Source organism: Leptonychotes weddellii, chromosome 7 (genome assembly GCF_054177405.1).
Source record: "Leptonychotes weddellii isolate Sample4059 chromosome 7, ASM5417740v2, whole genome shotgun sequence".
NCBI lineage: Eukaryota > Metazoa > Chordata > Mammalia > Carnivora > Phocidae > Leptonychotes > Leptonychotes weddellii.
The window spans coordinates 108,832,150-108,848,997 of NC_138375.1; the positions used below are offsets into that span (position 1 = coordinate 108,832,150).

General features: G+C 45.4%; 2 protein-coding genes across 16 annotated transcripts in view; one reads left to right on the forward strand and one right to left on the reverse strand.

Moving 5' to 3' along the window:
• Window positions 1-16,848, reverse strand: part of LOC145722728 (uncharacterized) — a 98,468-nt gene that overhangs the window by 67,890 nt on the left and 13,730 nt on the right. For 10 of the 11 annotated variants that reach the window (XR_014147209.1, XR_014147211.1, XR_014147212.1 and 7 more), the window contains one exon: window positions 3,520-3,651. Coding sequence is in view for 5 of the 11 variants with exons in the window: in XM_081826943.1 (XP_081683069.1) it covers window positions 3,520-3,651 (132 nt within the window). In the remaining 6 variants the exon portion in view is untranslated. Of the gene's footprint in view, window positions 1-3,519; window positions 3,652-8,173; window positions 15,829-16,848 lie in introns of those variants that run through there. The other variant, XR_014147213.1, reaches the window with a different exon arrangement.
• FGF1 (fibroblast growth factor 1) overlaps window positions 16,261-16,848 on the forward strand; it is a 101,361-nt gene continuing 100,773 nt past the window's right edge. For 4 of the 5 annotated variants that reach the window (XM_081826935.1, XM_081826934.1, XM_081826936.1 and 1 more), the window contains exon 1: window positions 16,276-16,412. The gene's annotated coding sequence lies outside the window, so the exon portion shown is untranslated. Of the gene's footprint in view, window positions 16,413-16,848 lie in introns of all 5 variants that reach the window. The other variant, XM_081826930.1, reaches the window with a different exon arrangement.

The following is a 16,848-nucleotide window of genomic DNA, read 5'->3' on the forward strand; positions in this document are numbered from 1 at the left end:
ACCCATCCTCCTGTTGGCATTTTTTTAAAAAAGATTTTATTTATTTATTTGACATAGAGAGAGAGCACAGTAGGGGGAGCAGCAGGTGGAGGAAGAAGGAGAAGCAGGCTCCTCATTCAGCAGGGAGCCCAGTGTAGGGCTCCATCCCAAGACCCTGGGATCATGACCTGAGCCAAAGGCAGCCGCTTAACAGACTGAGCCACTCAGGTGCCCCTCCCATTGGCATTTTTAAGAGATTTCAGTAAAGACATAAATTGATTTCATTTTTTTTTTTTTTGTATGAGGGACTCGGGTTTATTCAAGGCAGCCTGGACTACTGGAAGCTAAGGTTAATAGTGAAAGATAACCACATTTAACCCCCCTTCTCCCATCAATACATACTATAGTTCAGATATTTCAAACTGGATTTGAACTGCAAATGTGTCTTGTTCGGTTTCCTGATAGTTAAATTTTTTTTTAGTCACCATTGAAAATTGTGATTTCACATTTTAAAAGCCTGCATTTCCTGCTTCTTTTGAAAAAAAAAAAAAAAAAAAGGAAAAATCTGGTAACATGAGACTCTCGTTTCCATATGTCAAAAAAGGCTCATGCTGGGGCGCCTGGGTGGCTCAGATGGTTAAGCGTCTGCCTTTGGCTCAGGTCATGATCTCAGGGTCCTGGGATTGAGCCCCACATCAGGCTCCCTGCTCAGCGGGGAGCCTGCTTCTCCCTCTGCCTCTACCTGCTGCTTCCTCTGCTTGTGCTCTCTCTCTCTCTCTCTGTCAAAAATAAATAAAATTAAAAAAAAAAAAAGGCTCATGCTCTCTCGTTAACCCCAGCACCCAGCACTCACATAAGGTTTATGCATGCACATAAACCTGGCCCACTTCCCCCGTTTCTATTTCCTACCATCTGGTAACAGCAGACTACATCACTGGGGCCTGCTCTCCAGCTGAGGACAATTACAAAGGTTGGACAAAATAAAAATAAAATCAAACTGAAGGGCATCAAAGAGTTAAAAAGATAATGAAGAAATGCTAAACCAAGGTCTGGGGAAAGATGGGCAAGCCCAACAACTGAGGTGTCTTTTCCCCTCAGGATATTTACTACTTCTGGAAGAGACAACTAAGAAGTTGAGAGGCTAAGCAGCGTGGAGGCAGTGTTGCATCCTAAGGGGACAAAGTTGGAATCCAGTGCCCACCATAGGACAGGGGACCCTGTAATCCCCCATTTTACATGAGGGCCCTGATAGAATGCACCTTAAAACTGGATGAATAGGAAATAGACCACATTTTGCAGGGTCTCAGTTCAGCTACCAATGAGCTTAATTCTTCAAATTGGATTAAGGTGATCCTAGATTGCTAGTATTCCCAAGTGCCTAGCAGAAGCATATGTAAATACTTACTGGAGGAATAGAACACATTAAGGTCTCATGTTACTTCTACAAACAATTTTTCACACACAATTGCTGCACTCATGAAAATACCCAGGCACATAAGGAAAGAAGACAATATGAATGAGATCCAGTGGAAACAACTACAGTAGAAACAATCTCAGAAAACTGCAGTTACTGGTGTTATTAGGCAGAGACTAAGCAAAGGTGATAAAAGATTAAAAATCCTGGCAGAGAACTAGAAACTTAAAAAAAAAAAAAAAAAAAGACAATGATGATTTGAAAAATAACCAAACAGAAATGTAGAATTGAAAAATATAATAACAAAAGTAAAGAGCTTGGTAGATGAGTTTAACAGCTGACTAGACATGGTTAAAGGGAGAACTGATGAACTGGGCAGTAGAGTAGAAGGAAACATCAGGAGGAAACATGAAGGGACAAAAAGTGGAAAATGCTGTGAGAGAATGAGATATGGAAGATAAAAGTGAAGACTGAAGTTCCACAAGAAGAGAGAAACAATAAGGCAGCAGCAATATTTGAAGAGAAAAATAGTGAGAAATTGCCAAAATTGACTAAAAATATCAAGCCACAGACTCCAGAATCCCAGGGAACCCCAAGCAGGATAAATAAAAAGAAAGCCACACCTAGGTACATCACATTAAATTGATGAAAACCAAAGACAATGAGAAAAAAAAATGTTAAAAGCAGCTAACATTACCTGAAAAAAAAAAAAAAGAATAGACCATTAGCTTACTTCTTGACAGAAACAACAGTTGCTAGAAATTAGTAGAATTTAAATATCTTTAAAGTGTTGAGAGAAAACCTAGCATTCCATACCCAGTGAACGCAGCCTGTGATAATAAAAGTGAAATTAAGACATTTTCAGGATTCTTCACCAGCAGTGTTCTTTAAGCAGAAAATGATTTTAAATGACAGGTTATATATATAAGAAGAAATGAAGAACAATGCAAAAGCTAATTTGAAGAATCCAAATGAATTAGACTATACAAAATAACATAACAATGTCCACTGGGGATTTAAACTTTTTAAATACATAACAAGAACATATAAATCAGAAGGGAGGGGTAAATGAAATTAAAATGGCCTGAGATCCTTGTATTACTGTGGAAGAAGATAAAAATACCAATTAACATTAGACTTTGATAAGTCAATGACACATGTTGTTATCTAGAATAACCTCTAAAAGAGTAGTAAAAGACGTATAACTTCCAAGGTAATAGAGAGAAATATAGAATATTTGACCACACCAAAACAAGAAAGAGAGGAGGACAAAAAGAATGTAGGACCTATGGGACAAATAAAAACAATAAGACGGCAGATTTAAATCCAAATATATCGGTAATTACATTAAATGTCAATGGACAAAATACTTCAAAGTGAAAGAGTATTGAACTGGATAAAAAAATCTACATACTAACTAGAAACACATCTTAAACATTAATTTTAAAAATGTTAAGAGGGTGGAAAATATGTAAATATTAACCAAAATTATATTAACATTAATAGTATATGTTAATATCAAATTATATTTTAAGGCAAAAATCATTACTACAGCTAAAAAAAGATACATCATAATAATAAAAAATTCAATTCACAAGGAAGACACAGTGATTATAAAACTTGTACACGTCTTATAATGTAGCTTTAAAAATATGAAGCCAAGGAGCCCCTGGGTGGCTCAATCAGTTAAGCGCCTGACTCTTGATTTTGGTGCAGGTCATGACCTCAGGGTCATGAGATCGAGCCCTGCATTGGGCTCTGTGCTCAGCAGGGAGTCTGCTTGAGATTCTCTCTCTCCCTCTCACTCTACCCCTCTCCCCTGCTTGCTCTCTCTCTCTCTCAAATACACAAATAGTTTTTTTAAAATATGAAGCTAAGATTGATAAAACCACAGGATGAAGTGAGCAGATAAATGAGTAAGGATACAGATTATTTGAACATGATTAGCAAATGATTTAATGGACATATATTGAATATTGCACCCAACAATTACAGAATTCGGGTTCCTCAAATATTTATTGCTCTCTACCTTCCAAGAAAATAATAGGATTGAAATTCTCCGTTTCATTTTAAGTTAGGTGTGGCCATAGGACTTGTTTTGGCCAATGAAATGTGAACAGAAGTACCTTCTAGGTGCTAGTGTATTAGTAAAGGTATCTCCTTTTTCCTTCCTGACAGCAGAGTTCTGGGGTTCCTTGGCCTCCTTGAGCTCTGGGTCCTTGATTAAGGATGATATGGAGCAGAGTTCCCCAGCCAACCTGAAAAGGGACAAGTTGATGAGAAACAAACCTTTGTTATTTTAAGTCACTGACATTTGGGGATTAATTATAACCACAGTATAACCTAGTCTATCCTGACTAATACAGGTATAAAAAATGGAGGACTGTTCTTCAGGCACAGAGGTGAGCCTATCTTGAAAGAGTATGGCCTGATGAATTCCCAGGAATCCACTATGGCTGAAGCTCCAGGGAGGTGGGGGTGGGAACAAGGCTGGTAAAGGACAGCAGCTCCCAAGAAGAGCCCTAAGTAGACTGGCTGGAAGCAAGTTTGGAAGGGCTTTGGATTTAACAATAAGGAATGGATACTGTCCTGGAAGTTGAAGGATCTCCACAAGTTGGTGACTGGTTGAATATTGCTGGTATTGGAGATGATAAACTGGAGAGAATCTAACTGATGTGAAAGGAGGAAATCAGGTAGAGGGCTATTCTCACTGAACACGTTCCAGGGTTATTTTTCCACTTCCTAGAGATAGCCATTATTAGAATTTGGTGACAATTTCTCCAGTCCTTGCATGCACATGCAAACACACGCACAAACCAATTTAAAAACATAAATCACATCAATCATACCCTACCCACTATTCCAAAATTTTTTCCCCGTTAATAATATCTTCATGGTTATTTTCTGTGTCATCTTTTCTTTCTTTCCTTTTGATTGGACCGCTAATATATGGCTGTGCTAGAATTATGTAACCATTCCCCTACTGACGGATATTTGGGTTGTTTCCACTGTTACAATGCCTCAGTGACCATCTTACTGATAATGTCCATACCTTGTTATCTCTTCTTTCTACAGACAGTAAGACCAATTTTGCCACTATCTGGATGGTGACAATTTTAGGCTGGGTCACAGGAGTACAACCAGGCTGGCCGTTTGAGGTGACAATATTCGTTAAGGGTATGCCTCAGATAAACCCCAAGTAGGGTCTCGAGCATAGCGAGCACTCACTAAGTATTTGTTGAATGAATGAACAAATGAATCCACATCCACTGCAGACGGGTGTCGGGCCTGCCCTGCCCTCATCTATAACAGAATTTCTCAACCTCAGCACTACTGACTTTGGAGGCTACATTTTGTCGTGGGGGCTGCTGTCCTATATATTGTAGAATGTTTAGCAGCAACCCTGCTCTCTACCCTCTAGAAGCCACTAGCGCCACCCCGGTTGCAGCAACCACCTCTGTCGGCAGAAATTGCCAAATGTCCCCTGGGAAATAAATCACTCCCAGTTGAGAACCATGGATTTATAACATGGGTTGTACTTGTGTAAAGGAAAAGGCCCTTTCTCAAAACAACCTACTCTATAGAGGTTGATCCTCCTCCTTCTGATGCTGCCATACTACCAGGGCCCTTCTTCTTGGGTCCTCAGAGTCCTTTCATAGAGAATCTATGTTCTTGGTTCAGACATCATTTCCCTAGGGCCACCTTCCCTGCCATTTCCTTCATGAAATGGGCCCATCCTCATTATTTTTTGTCAGTCTCCATTCTACATTCTCTACTCACCAAATGCCCCTCCTTAGTAGTACTTACCAAAGTAGAATTTTAGGGTTATTTGGGTAATTATTAAATTAAGCACGTTGCCTCACTCAGCTCCCCAGAGGTAGCCACAAGTAAGAATCTGGCATGTAACATGTCGGGTTTTGCTCATGATGTTTCCATCTAGTGCTGGAAACAATGCCTGACATGCAGTAGGTGCTCAATTCTGTTGGATGGACGGACAACAGTTTGTTATCAGTCAGCCATGGCTAGCTCAGGGTACAATGATCTTCAACCATCTGTGTTCTGTGCCTTCTGAAACAATTCTGAAAAATGTTACCTATACCTACATTCTAAAGTTGATACGTTACATGTTCATCATTGGGTTCATTTGGCTTCAAGATAATAACTTCCAGCACAGTGTAAATATTGGGAATGAAAAATTAAGCTGTGCCATCATTCTTTAAATATACCTCTTAATCTCTTATTATTTCTAATATTCCCTATGGGATTTGCCTTCACAGTGCTTTCTTTTAAAATCAAGGAATGGAAGAGAGTTTTGTTACATACCAAAAAATGCCTTCATTAATCATGAAAGGAAGCTGAATTAAATTAGTAAAGGAAGTTTCCAGTTTGGGGAACGTGGACCTGGAGATACTTATATTTGGAGCAACTGCCCCTTAGTAAGATTTGTGGAGTGAGGGGTATGCTTTCCAGTAGGGGAAGGATTATTACCAACACAGACACTTTCTCAGGCAAATCAGTTTGAGGAAACGGTGCCTAGAGAAACTGAGAAAATGGAAGCCAATTCTCTAAAAATAATCCTTGCCCCTTCTGAAGTTTTGACCACCATCCTGGGAGTAATGCAGCAGAGTGGCCCGAAGGGGTCAGTGTTGGACAAGCTGATGGACTCTGTCACTGGCACTCTCCTTTTCCGGACAGGAAAGGCCAATTCCACCTAGATGCAGTTAGGGAGCCCGGCAGGGGAGGCCTGGCCCAGTCCTGTCTGGTGTGCATGTGTTCGCACCGTGAATTAGCCGTAGGAGACCGGCTCCCAGGAGAATGGAGGCTAGAGATTCTCCCTCCTGTATCTAGAATCAGGGTCTGGGACTGTAAACAGATGAAAACCTCTTTCTCTCTCTGCTTCAAGAACTGGGTTTAGGAAAGAAATTGAAGAGTGAAGTCATGCGTCTGAATCAACTGTGAGGATTTTTTATTTTCCTCTTAGGAAATGAAAACAAGAGTGAAATCTCAGTAATTTATAGCTCAGCAGACAGTAAGCAAAGGGGCCAAACACTCCTGCTCTGGAATCAGACAGATGAGGAGGGCTTGGATCTCTCCTCGGCAAGCCCACCTTTCCCAGCCCCTGCTTCTCGGGCTGTCCATCGGAACCACAGTCCCTTCCACAGAGGGCTGCCAGCAGGAGAGATGAGCCAGCGCAGGGAGAGGGCTCGGCATAGGAATGGCATGTAGCAAGAGCTTAATAAGTTAACAGTGATGATGGTGAAGATGATGATACAGCATTTGTCAGGCATGAGTGTTTCAGAACTTTCCATTCATGTCTGAAGAGGAAAAATCGGAGGTGAAAAACCAAGCCATTAAAAGGTTTTAAGTTCCATAAGCCTAGGAGTTAGAAGCAGAAACAGCAGGGTTGGGGGAGCGGGGAATCAGGGCGCTTCCGTGCTACAGGCTGGCTCTGTTCCTGCACTTTGCTCCTGACCGCCTCCCAGGCCTGAAGGTCCCAGCCGGTACTGAGAAGAGGGTCTTGATGTCTAAGATAGTGTGTATGTGGCGGCCATATCTATGTTGACCGTATGACAGGTCCACCGGCCTCAGTCAGAAAAGTAATGGCATTGCTCATTATATGTATCCTTTGTGAAACCTCATGGGAGGGGGGGGCGGGTGCGGAACTAGCTGACCTAAAATTAGTAATTGGGACTAATTGCTGGGATATATGAAAAGTCAGGTCCAGAGCAAGGCCCCCAGAGTTCCGCCTTATACAGGGAAAGGTAACAGGGACTAGTTCAGCGAGAGGCATGGAGACAACTTGGATAAGATACCGGTCCTTTCACCTGGCAGCTATCCAGCCTCCAAATAGCTTTTGTGTTCCGTCCAAAAATAAGATCACACGAGAGGGGAGAAATAAATACGCAAGTGCTTGTCCTTGGGCTTTCTGTGGGTACACCAGCATCAGCCGCACTGCTGGAGGCCCGGGGTGGGGGGGTGGCCTCCCAGCATACTCAGCTGCCTCCGTCTTTGGGCTTTTGGGGCTGGGAAAACAACCTGTATCAGGGCGGGTGTGGTGCGTGCTTTGCACTCAGCCCTCCTCTTAGGACTCCCTTGAGCTCCATTCACATGGGAGAGGGAGCAGGAAAGAGAGGATGAGCGAGCCAGTCGAACCAACAGCCTGACTCCAGGGGAATGAGGGCCTCGCCTCCTTTTGGGGAAGGACACTCCCTTCTGATGGAGAATGGGAACTCCCTCCCGCAGCGGCCTGCCTGCTAGCTCCGGCTAGCTCCGTGTGGACTGGTAGCCTGCTGAGGCCTCGCCCGCCACCCCCACCCCGGAAAGAAAGTGCCTCAGAGCCAAAGCAAAGAGGTGAGTGCATTCCTTTCCCCGAGGGGCTCAGTACTGCAGATGTTATGCTTGGCTTCATGCTCCTGTCCGGCACGAATGCTCTCCCCTGCCCTGCTTCTGCCTCTTCTCTGCCCTGACCTGGGACCGTGGCAGGCTGCAGTCTCCGTGAAGGAGGCTAGCTTCAAATACCTGTCCTCTCTCCTCTCATTTAAGGCCAATTTGCTCCCAGAAAGAACTGGCTAGGTCTAGTTCTTAGCGGGGAAGCAGGAAATGATTCCCACCAAGTGAATTATCTTTGCTGAGATCCAAGAAGATGTTTTCCAAGAAATCATTAGACAAATCCCATTACAGTAGAATTAATGCTTAGTTTTAAAAAGCCCTGCATGACATAGGAAATAAAAGGACGTCAGCTCATTCCTTATTATTGGGCAAAAGGGAAAAAACACATACGGGATGTGCAGAGCTTCCTCCCCCCTCACGCCTTCCACACCTCATCCTGGCTTCTTAGAACGCTGCAAAATATACTTAACAGAGCCTCGTTTCTTTGGCTGAGAACAAGAGGAATAAAATGGAGGGTTTGGGGAGAATTGCTCGTAGGCAGAGTCACAGGACAAAGAAGACAAATCTCGCAGAGTCTTGGTTTCCCCTCCCAAGCACATGAAGGTACCTGTGCCCGTATGGGGATGTGTGCAGAAGTCACCATCACTTGCACATGCCTAACACTAACCTGTTACAGAACCCCCTTGACTATGGACCACAAATATCTATGCTAAGAAGAAGTCAACAAAATGTAGGTGGGAGCAAGGTAACTACTCCAATGAATCAGGATGCTTTTAGCGACAGTAGACTGGAAACCAGTTTGAAGAGACTTGGGCCAAAACGAGGAAATTTGTTTCCTCATGTAAGCGAAAAGGCTCTGGTATGGCGGGATCCAGGTGCCCAGATGATGGCATCCTGACTCCACTTCTTGGCTCTGCAGCCCTGGGTCATTCTATCCCAGGAAGACTCGCCGACGGCAGTGGTGAAATGGCGACCAGAGGCTCCAGGCTGACACCCTCCTAGCCCAGCCACCCTAGAAGAACAGCCACGTCCCATTCCCAAGAGTCTAGAGTCTCAGAGTCACATCTCTCTGAACCAGTGTGGGCACCGTGCCCATCCCTGCCACGGGGGTGTAGTCATCCCCACCCAAAACCACACGGACTGAACGCAATGAAGGGCTGGGTCCCCAGAGATAACCAGCGTGCTAGTCCTAGGAGAGGGGGCTGGATACAGGGCGGCCATGGTCAATGCGGGCCACTCCGTGTTGCTCTTTTTGCGATGATCTGGATTAAGAGTTCAAGTTCCTCCAACATAACTCCTCCTCCTCTCTCTTATAGTCCACAAAATTAGTGACAGCAAGTCTCATAATAAGGATAATTATTAGAAGTGACTAAAAGACCCCATGGCATCTCATTCCTAGAGACCCCAGACCGTGGAAAAGCCACCAGAAGGCTTGCCTCTGGCTCAGTCCCTGGACAACTCACCACGCCGAGACCCACCCAGGGCCCCAACCTGCCTGTGCGCACACGGATCTCCCCTTCCCCCTCACCCACCCCTGCCCACTTGGGTCTCCCTCTGCTCCACTGATGTGAACCCATCTTGTCTCTCAAGGGCCAGCCTCAGGGCTGCCTCCCCTCGGAGGCCTGCCCAGGCCCATCCAGGCTTTCTGCTGTCTCCCACCCTGAATCTGGACAGCAATGACAGTCACTAGTAAGGCTTACTGTATCTTACTTTCTCTCCCAGCTTGAATTTTACATTCCTGGGGGGAATTAGATTTCATCTCTAGCTCTCTCTGTGGTGTCTGATACCTAGCAGGTGCCCAATTAAGTGACCAACAGAAATCCAGCATCCCCAAATACCTGAGAGAGGATGGCTCGGTAACTTGAAATCCTATATTTTTATTTTAAAAGTAATATGATATAACTATAACAGACATAGATCGAGCTTAAACTGTGTGTTGCCCTCATGGGCATCATCTCAGGAAACTCTCCCCATGATCCTACAAGTATTGTCATTATCCCCATTTAACATATGGGGAAACTGAGTCTCAGAGAACTGAGCTGCTTGTCCCATATCATACAGCTAGTAAGCGGTGACATGGGAGTTGGAACCCATCTCATTTCCTATTAAACTTGTCACTGACATGCTTATCAGGGGAGCTTCCAGCTGACTGATTTTGAAGACCAAGGAACACCGGTGACTGGCCAAAGGGCATGAGTCAGCTTGGATATTTTGGACCCATCCTCTGCCAGTGGGGCTCCCAGTGCCTTTATAGGAGGGTCCTTATTAGACTGTACCCAGGGCTGGGGAGACACTCACCTACCCCAAAGCCAAAAACGAAAGTCAGGGGCACATGGATTTCCCCAAACAAGATACCTCTGGGGCTCTGTAGAGAGTGAGGTATTTTTTCTATTAAATGAAGGGAGAGCAGTCGTTCAGGAAACGTGAGCTGGCAAGTGGGCTTTAGAATCTAAGCTTGCCCTTCTGGCTGCCCATCATTACGGAGATGGCCCTGACATTTCTACCTTCAGAGGGTAGCTTGCAGGATTTGGAAAGCAACCAAATTCTGATCTCGAAGGAAACCAAAATCTTGAGAAAATGGTACGTACTTTTTGTATTGCCTGTGCCTCGAGCGTCCAGCCCCTGGCCTCTCGTCTGATGCCGTCACCTGTGGGGCCCGTGAGGCGCTTGCTCTGAGGGTATGTGGTTTTCTTGATGCACACTGACCTATTCATATGGGTTAGCATCTTCTCAAGAGCAGAGCCTCCTTGACCGATTTCATTAATCCTCCCAGGTTCCCGTGGGAGGGTCAGAGCGAGAGCGTTCTCACAACTGAGGCACGGTGAGACTGAGTCCGGTCCCGCGTTACACGGAGGTTACGCAGAGCCCAGACTGGGGCTAGCAGAGCTCTGAGGTCTCAGGGTCCAAGCCTGCTCACTTCTCAAGTTTATTGCAGAAAACAGTTAAAGACAAAAGAATCATATAGGATAAGTAAAATTCTTTGGCTAAGTCTTTAAGAGAAAAAGCACCGTTAGACCCAACAGAAATGAAACTATACGTTCGCACAAAAACTACACAGATCTGTACACAGACGTTCATAGCAGCATTATTTGTCATGGCCCAAACAGTGAAACAAGCCACACGGCCACAGGCTGGAGAATGGGTACATAAGATGTGGCATCTCTGGACAATGAGATATTACTCAGCAAGAACTAGGAATGAAGTTCCTCTATAACACCGAGGAAACTTGAAGACATTATGCTTTTTAAGGGAAAAAAGTCCATACTGTATGACACCATTTCAGACAGAAAGCAGACGAGTGGTTGCCTAGGCCTGGCAGGAGGGGGGCATGGGGAGTGACTGCTACTGTGTATGGGGTTGCTTCTACAGGATGACAAAAATGTTCTAAAATTAGTGGTGATGGTTGCACAACCATGTGAATACACTGAAACCATTTGACTGTTTACTTTAAATGGGTGAACTGTATGGCATGTGAATTCTATCTCATACTTGTTTCAAAACCCAAACCATGGTTAATGAAATAATGAACCCAGTGACAGGGCTTCCCTGAAGGATATGGTCTCCCCCGTGGGCTCTGATCAGCTCGGGTCTTCTCCCGCAGAGCTCGGCCATGACAATCTTAGGGGCAGGGATACAGATGGAAAAGACTGGATCCTTTGATTTCTCCACAGAGACTACACGAGGAGGAGTTCTGACGCCCTCTTTCCCGTGTGGATTATTTACAATTTTATGGAATCGATCTCACTATTCTGTTTTCATTTCTGGGTTTCAAGTCAGGCTTCAAAAAGCATTCTCCATTCTAAGATTATAAATCTTATAGAACTTAACTAATGTTTTCCTCTAAGGTTTGTCTTCTTACGTTTAAATACTCAACTGAGGATCCAGGTTGTTTTTGTTTGTTTTGCCAAACAGATAGCCAGTTATTAAATCAGGAGTTTTAAATTTGGGGTTACGATGGACTTGGGGTATCTTGTAACTTGCAAGAATATAAAAAAAAGTGTGTGTGTGTGTGTGTGTGTGTGTGTGTCTGTTCATTTTTGGGGGGGAAAGGGTTATAGATCTTGTCATATTCTCAGGGGTTTTGTGACTCACAGAAAAAACCACTGAACTCTACATTTCATAACCTGGGGTCCAGGTAGACTATGCATGTATGTTCCAGTGCACGAGGCTGAATCCAAGCCAAGAGGACAATTATTAAACAATTACAGGGGAGGCCTGAGCGATTACTTCTGGGAGAGTTCTTTGTCACATGTCTAGTGAGAGCGGTACCACCTTTTGGTTTGACGGCTTACTGAGGCAGAGAACAAGAGGTAACTCTCACGGGCTCTCCCTGGGCCTAGAAAACTTGACGTTTTTATTCATCTGCTGACAGATCAGTGGAGCTAAATCATTTTAGCTGACAAAACTTGGGGCCTTCTGTCACAAAGAATTTGAGGAGGCTTACGGTCCTCAATATAAATGATCAAGTGGAAATGAAACTGCCATGACAAAGACGGTGGCAGACCCTTGTGTTTGTGTGTGTGTGTGTGTGTGTGTGTGTGTAGACTCATATATTCATGTACTAAATATATATGCCACACCCGATGCATGCCAGGCATGGTCTAGACTGGGCTTCTCAAAGTGTGGTCCCTGGACCAGCAGTTTCACCATCACCTGGGTACTTGTTAGATGTGCAGATTTCTAGGTCCACCCCAGACCTCCTGAATTAGAAGCTTTGGAGTCAGGGCCCAGCAATCTGTGTCTTAATAAACCTTCCAGGTGATTCTGATGCACATCCATGTTTGAGAACCACTGGTCTAGATACATCTAGGGATGTAATGGTGAAAAGACAGATGAAATCCCTGCTTTCCTCTTGGAGTTGACATTCCAATGTGTGTGGTAGGGGAGACAGGAAACAAGTAAGCAAATAACAGAATATGACAATGTTCTGATGGCAGTATGGTCTATGAAGGAAAAGAAAGCAGGGGGATATGAAGGACAGTGATGGGGGCTGATTTAGAGCCAGTGGTCAGGGAAGAGGCAATCTGAAATGAGATAAGAATGATAAGCTATAGCTGGCTGTGCAAAGAGGGGCAGAAAATAAATGTGTACATTTTAGGTAGAGGGAATAGCAGATGCAGAGGTCCTGAGGCAGGACTGTGTTTGGCCTAGATGAGTAGTATGACTGGAACACAGTGAGCAAGGAGTTTATAGCTGGTGGAATTAGGGAAGCAGGTGGAGGGAGCTAGCTTAGCTTTTGTTCTTAGAACAAGTCAAAGGCAACGGACAGTTTTGAACAAACACGGACATGATTTGATTTACCTTTCAGCAGGATCCCTCTGGAATGAACTATAGAGGGTTAGGGTAGAAGCAGGAAAATCAACTAGGAGGATATTCCAATAACCCAGGAAAATGGTGCTTGGATGGACTAGACAAATGTGCAAAGATCTATTATTAAGGGAAAACCAAACAATAATGCAGGACACTGGACCTAGTAAATTGTTTTTGAGCATATACACATTCAGATGGATGAAACCATTTCCCCCCAGAGTTTCCAGGAAAACGCCCCAGTTTCTCCTCAGAGGAGATTAGTGAGGGTCATTTTATAGCCTACTGTATGTCATGCATTTTGGTCATGTGTGTGAAGCATTACTTTTATGTAAAGATAAAATATTTTAAAATAAAAATTGAAAAACTGAGATCGAGGAAAACATAAAACAGAATAGGTGATGGGTGATCAATATCAGACAGAGGAAGCCCACGTGGGTTAGAGTCCTTCCCAAGCACGGGCTCCTGGAGTCGCTGGAGAGACAGGCGACCATGGGCTGAGCTCCTGCTCTTGGATTATGACGGGATCAGGCTACCGCCTGCTTGAGAACCACTGGGCCCTGTTTCTGTCCTGCAGCTCTGATGATGTTTGTGGCTTTCGGGTCTCCTCGGGCAACTCATACAATTTCCTGTGAATGTCTGCTGCATTTCTCTCTGCTCTGTTTGTCAAATCGCTCCCCCAACATCCTGGCAGTTGGTTCACCATGAGGCCAGCATGCCCTTCATTTAATTGCATGATTTGGCATAAACAGAAGGAAATACTTCGCTAGGGGAGAGAGTATAATGCAGCATCTGATTTCTCCTGTCAGCTGATTAGGATCTGTCGTGTCCCAACAAGGTCAAATGAAATTAGAAAGAAAATGCAGTGTGTCTGGTGTGTTTCAAATAACTACATCATTTATGTAAACAGGACGAACAAAGGGGAAGTTTTTAAAGCAAATACTGACTATCAGCCTCAAGATTCAAGGCAAAAGAAGCCATCGCTTGTAGGTTATGCCTGGAGAGGAAGAATATTTATTGGGGGGCATTTTGAATTCTGCTGATTCTGTCATGCTCTGGTTCTGCTGTCATGTTGGTGAAATTAACCAGGGACGTCTGATTTTCAGAGGCACGGAGTACAGAATAAGTAAAAGCACAGCAATGCTACATCTACCTTTATCACCCTGCTACGCCTCTTAGAAGAGGTTTAGAACCACTTTCTCTACGAGCAACTGCTCAAGGGCTCCACTGTGAGTCAATCTCTTAGGATGCAGAAGGAAAAATCTCACCTCCGGAATCAGCCACAACATTTTAGGTGTGGACGACTCTGGCCACAGCCACACCTCTGTGGATAAACCTACCAGGCTTCTCCTAGGGTTTCTGTGGGTCCTGCAAAGTGTTATGTTCTTCTTCTCCCAGACCCACCCTCTGCAGTGCTAGGAGGCCTGCATACGGGTTGTAACCACTGCAGAAATTGTTTAAAAGTAGTCTAGGAGCTTTGAGGGAAGAGACGGGTTTTGTTACATGGTCTGTAGAGGATCTGGTGTCCTGTGGATGCTTAATGAGCAGCTGCTCATTGTTATCTCTCTGTGATCCTACCAGCACCATTTTCCTGGGTTATTGGAATATCCTCCTAGTTGATTTTCCTGCTTCTACCCTAACCCTCTATAGTTCATTCCAGAGGGATCCTGCTGAAAGGTAAATCAAATGATGTCCGTGTTTGTTCAAAACTGTCCGTTGCCTTTGACTTGTTCTTTGGCAATGTTCAGATCCTCAGGAAGATTATTATGTTTTAAAGCCAATTATGAGTGCCTTTGAATAGTGTACATGGCAGTTCATGGAGGTTCCAGGTAATAAAATTTGGTGAAAACGACTTTTTCTGTACTTTTCAAGTCCCTTTCAGGAGAGCTGCGGCTCACCCATTACTAGACTTAAGTGATGTGTGTGCTTCTAGGTCTCTGTCCCAGGGGATGAGCTTCTCTGAGACTCATCCCCTCAGAAGGCACAAATATGGCTCCGTGGATGCTACCTTCAGAATGCATCAGAAGCTACCTGCTGCGTTTGGAGACCAGGCTTCCACCTCCACCTTCCAAGGGGAAGTGGAGAACAGAGAGCCTATTTCTAGTTCTCACAGGTCCACCTGTACCTGTCTATCTGAATCATCGGTGGGTAGGCTTAGACACACACACACACACTCACCCCTCCCAGGCTCAAATGCCTACCTAAGGAGGAGGGACTCTCATCCATTATAGGAAACTATTAATCATGTTTCCATTTAGTCTCTTCAAAGATACCTCCTGATCTATATCCTCTCAGTCCAATTTCCAGCTTCACTCCCTACCTTCTAGCCAGGCGGCTTCCTCCCTTCCTCACTCTGTCCTGGCCAGTGGCATAAAGATGATGCCCGAGGTCCTTTAACGAAATCCCCGCCCCTAGAGCTGGGCTCACCTGAGGATTTGTTTGCCTAGCTCAGCAGTGACAGGCTCGACCACGGGTAAGGGATGACAGAAACGCTCGCTCTGCAGCCCCTTCCAGCCCTAGCCTGGATGGCCATTGCTTCGAGTGGCTTTGCAACATGCCCTTTGCAAGGCGTGGCTCTAGGAATGGCACAGACAGACACACACACACTCTGCCACACACAGACACCAACACCCTGTGTAGAGATGCCAGGTGACAGAACAGAAAAGGACTCTTTCATCCAGCAGCCTTCTGATTCCAGAGGAGTGTCTCTGAGCCACGACCTGCTGTTTCCCTGGCGACGGAGACTTCCAAATAAACAGGATTCTGCTCAGACAGGCCAGTAGTCCATTCGGCTCAGCCATTTGCCCCAACACAAACCACGCTAAAATAACAGCCAGGACAGTTGCTGCTGCTGTCTCTGCCTTCCTTCCCGGCTGGCCAATAGCTCTGCATTCCTGGGCCTGCAGCTGGAGTCAGAGCTGGGGGCACGCAGAGCTTTGTGCATGTCCTTGTGGGTGGGGTCCGCGTGGGCTGTTGTCTAAAGGCAGGTCCCCTCTGCTGACCAACAAGGCCAGCGAGAGACCCAGAGGCTGACATTCTTGGCCCCCCAGCCTGCCTCCCTGCTTCCCACACAGCCCCGCGGGACTGGTGGCCGGCTCTGTGGCATGGTGTCTGGAGGCGGACCAGCAACCTGATGTGCATGCCACGGCCCGTCCCCTCTCCCCACACAGAGCTGCAGCAACCGAGAAGTCCAGAGAGCCGGTGTGGGGCTGCTGGGGAAGCAGCGGCGGCACAGTGACCACGACAGAGAGCGGACGACACCCGGCTGATTCCCTTTCCCCTTGGACGAAGAGGCACCGTCCTCAGCCTGCAAGTTTTTCAGGTGAGAATCTGAGTATTTGTTCTAGGGAACAAAGAGCAGCTTATATGCAAAGCTGAGGGGGTGTGTGTGTGTGTGTGTGTGTGTGTGTGTGTGTGTGTGCGCGTGTCCCAGTGCAAGGACAACAATGATGCGGAGATGGAAAAAAACTCGGGAAAAGTTAAGGCAGTAGGATGTTTGAAGCAGATCCCACTGGAACCAGCTGTCCTGCAAGGGCACCCAGAAGCTCCCCTCTGGCTGGGTTTAAACCGTGCTGCAGACTGCTCTGGGGGAAGGGCTTGCTGATGGCGCAGGCAGGTAAAAATAGCACCTAGTTTAGAGACTGTAAAAGTAATCATGCACCATGCTGCCCAGCACCTTCCTCCCTGCACTGCCAGGCTGGTGAGGACTGGAGGGGGCAGAATGTTCTCATTTACTAAAGTGCTGGATGTGGCCCTTT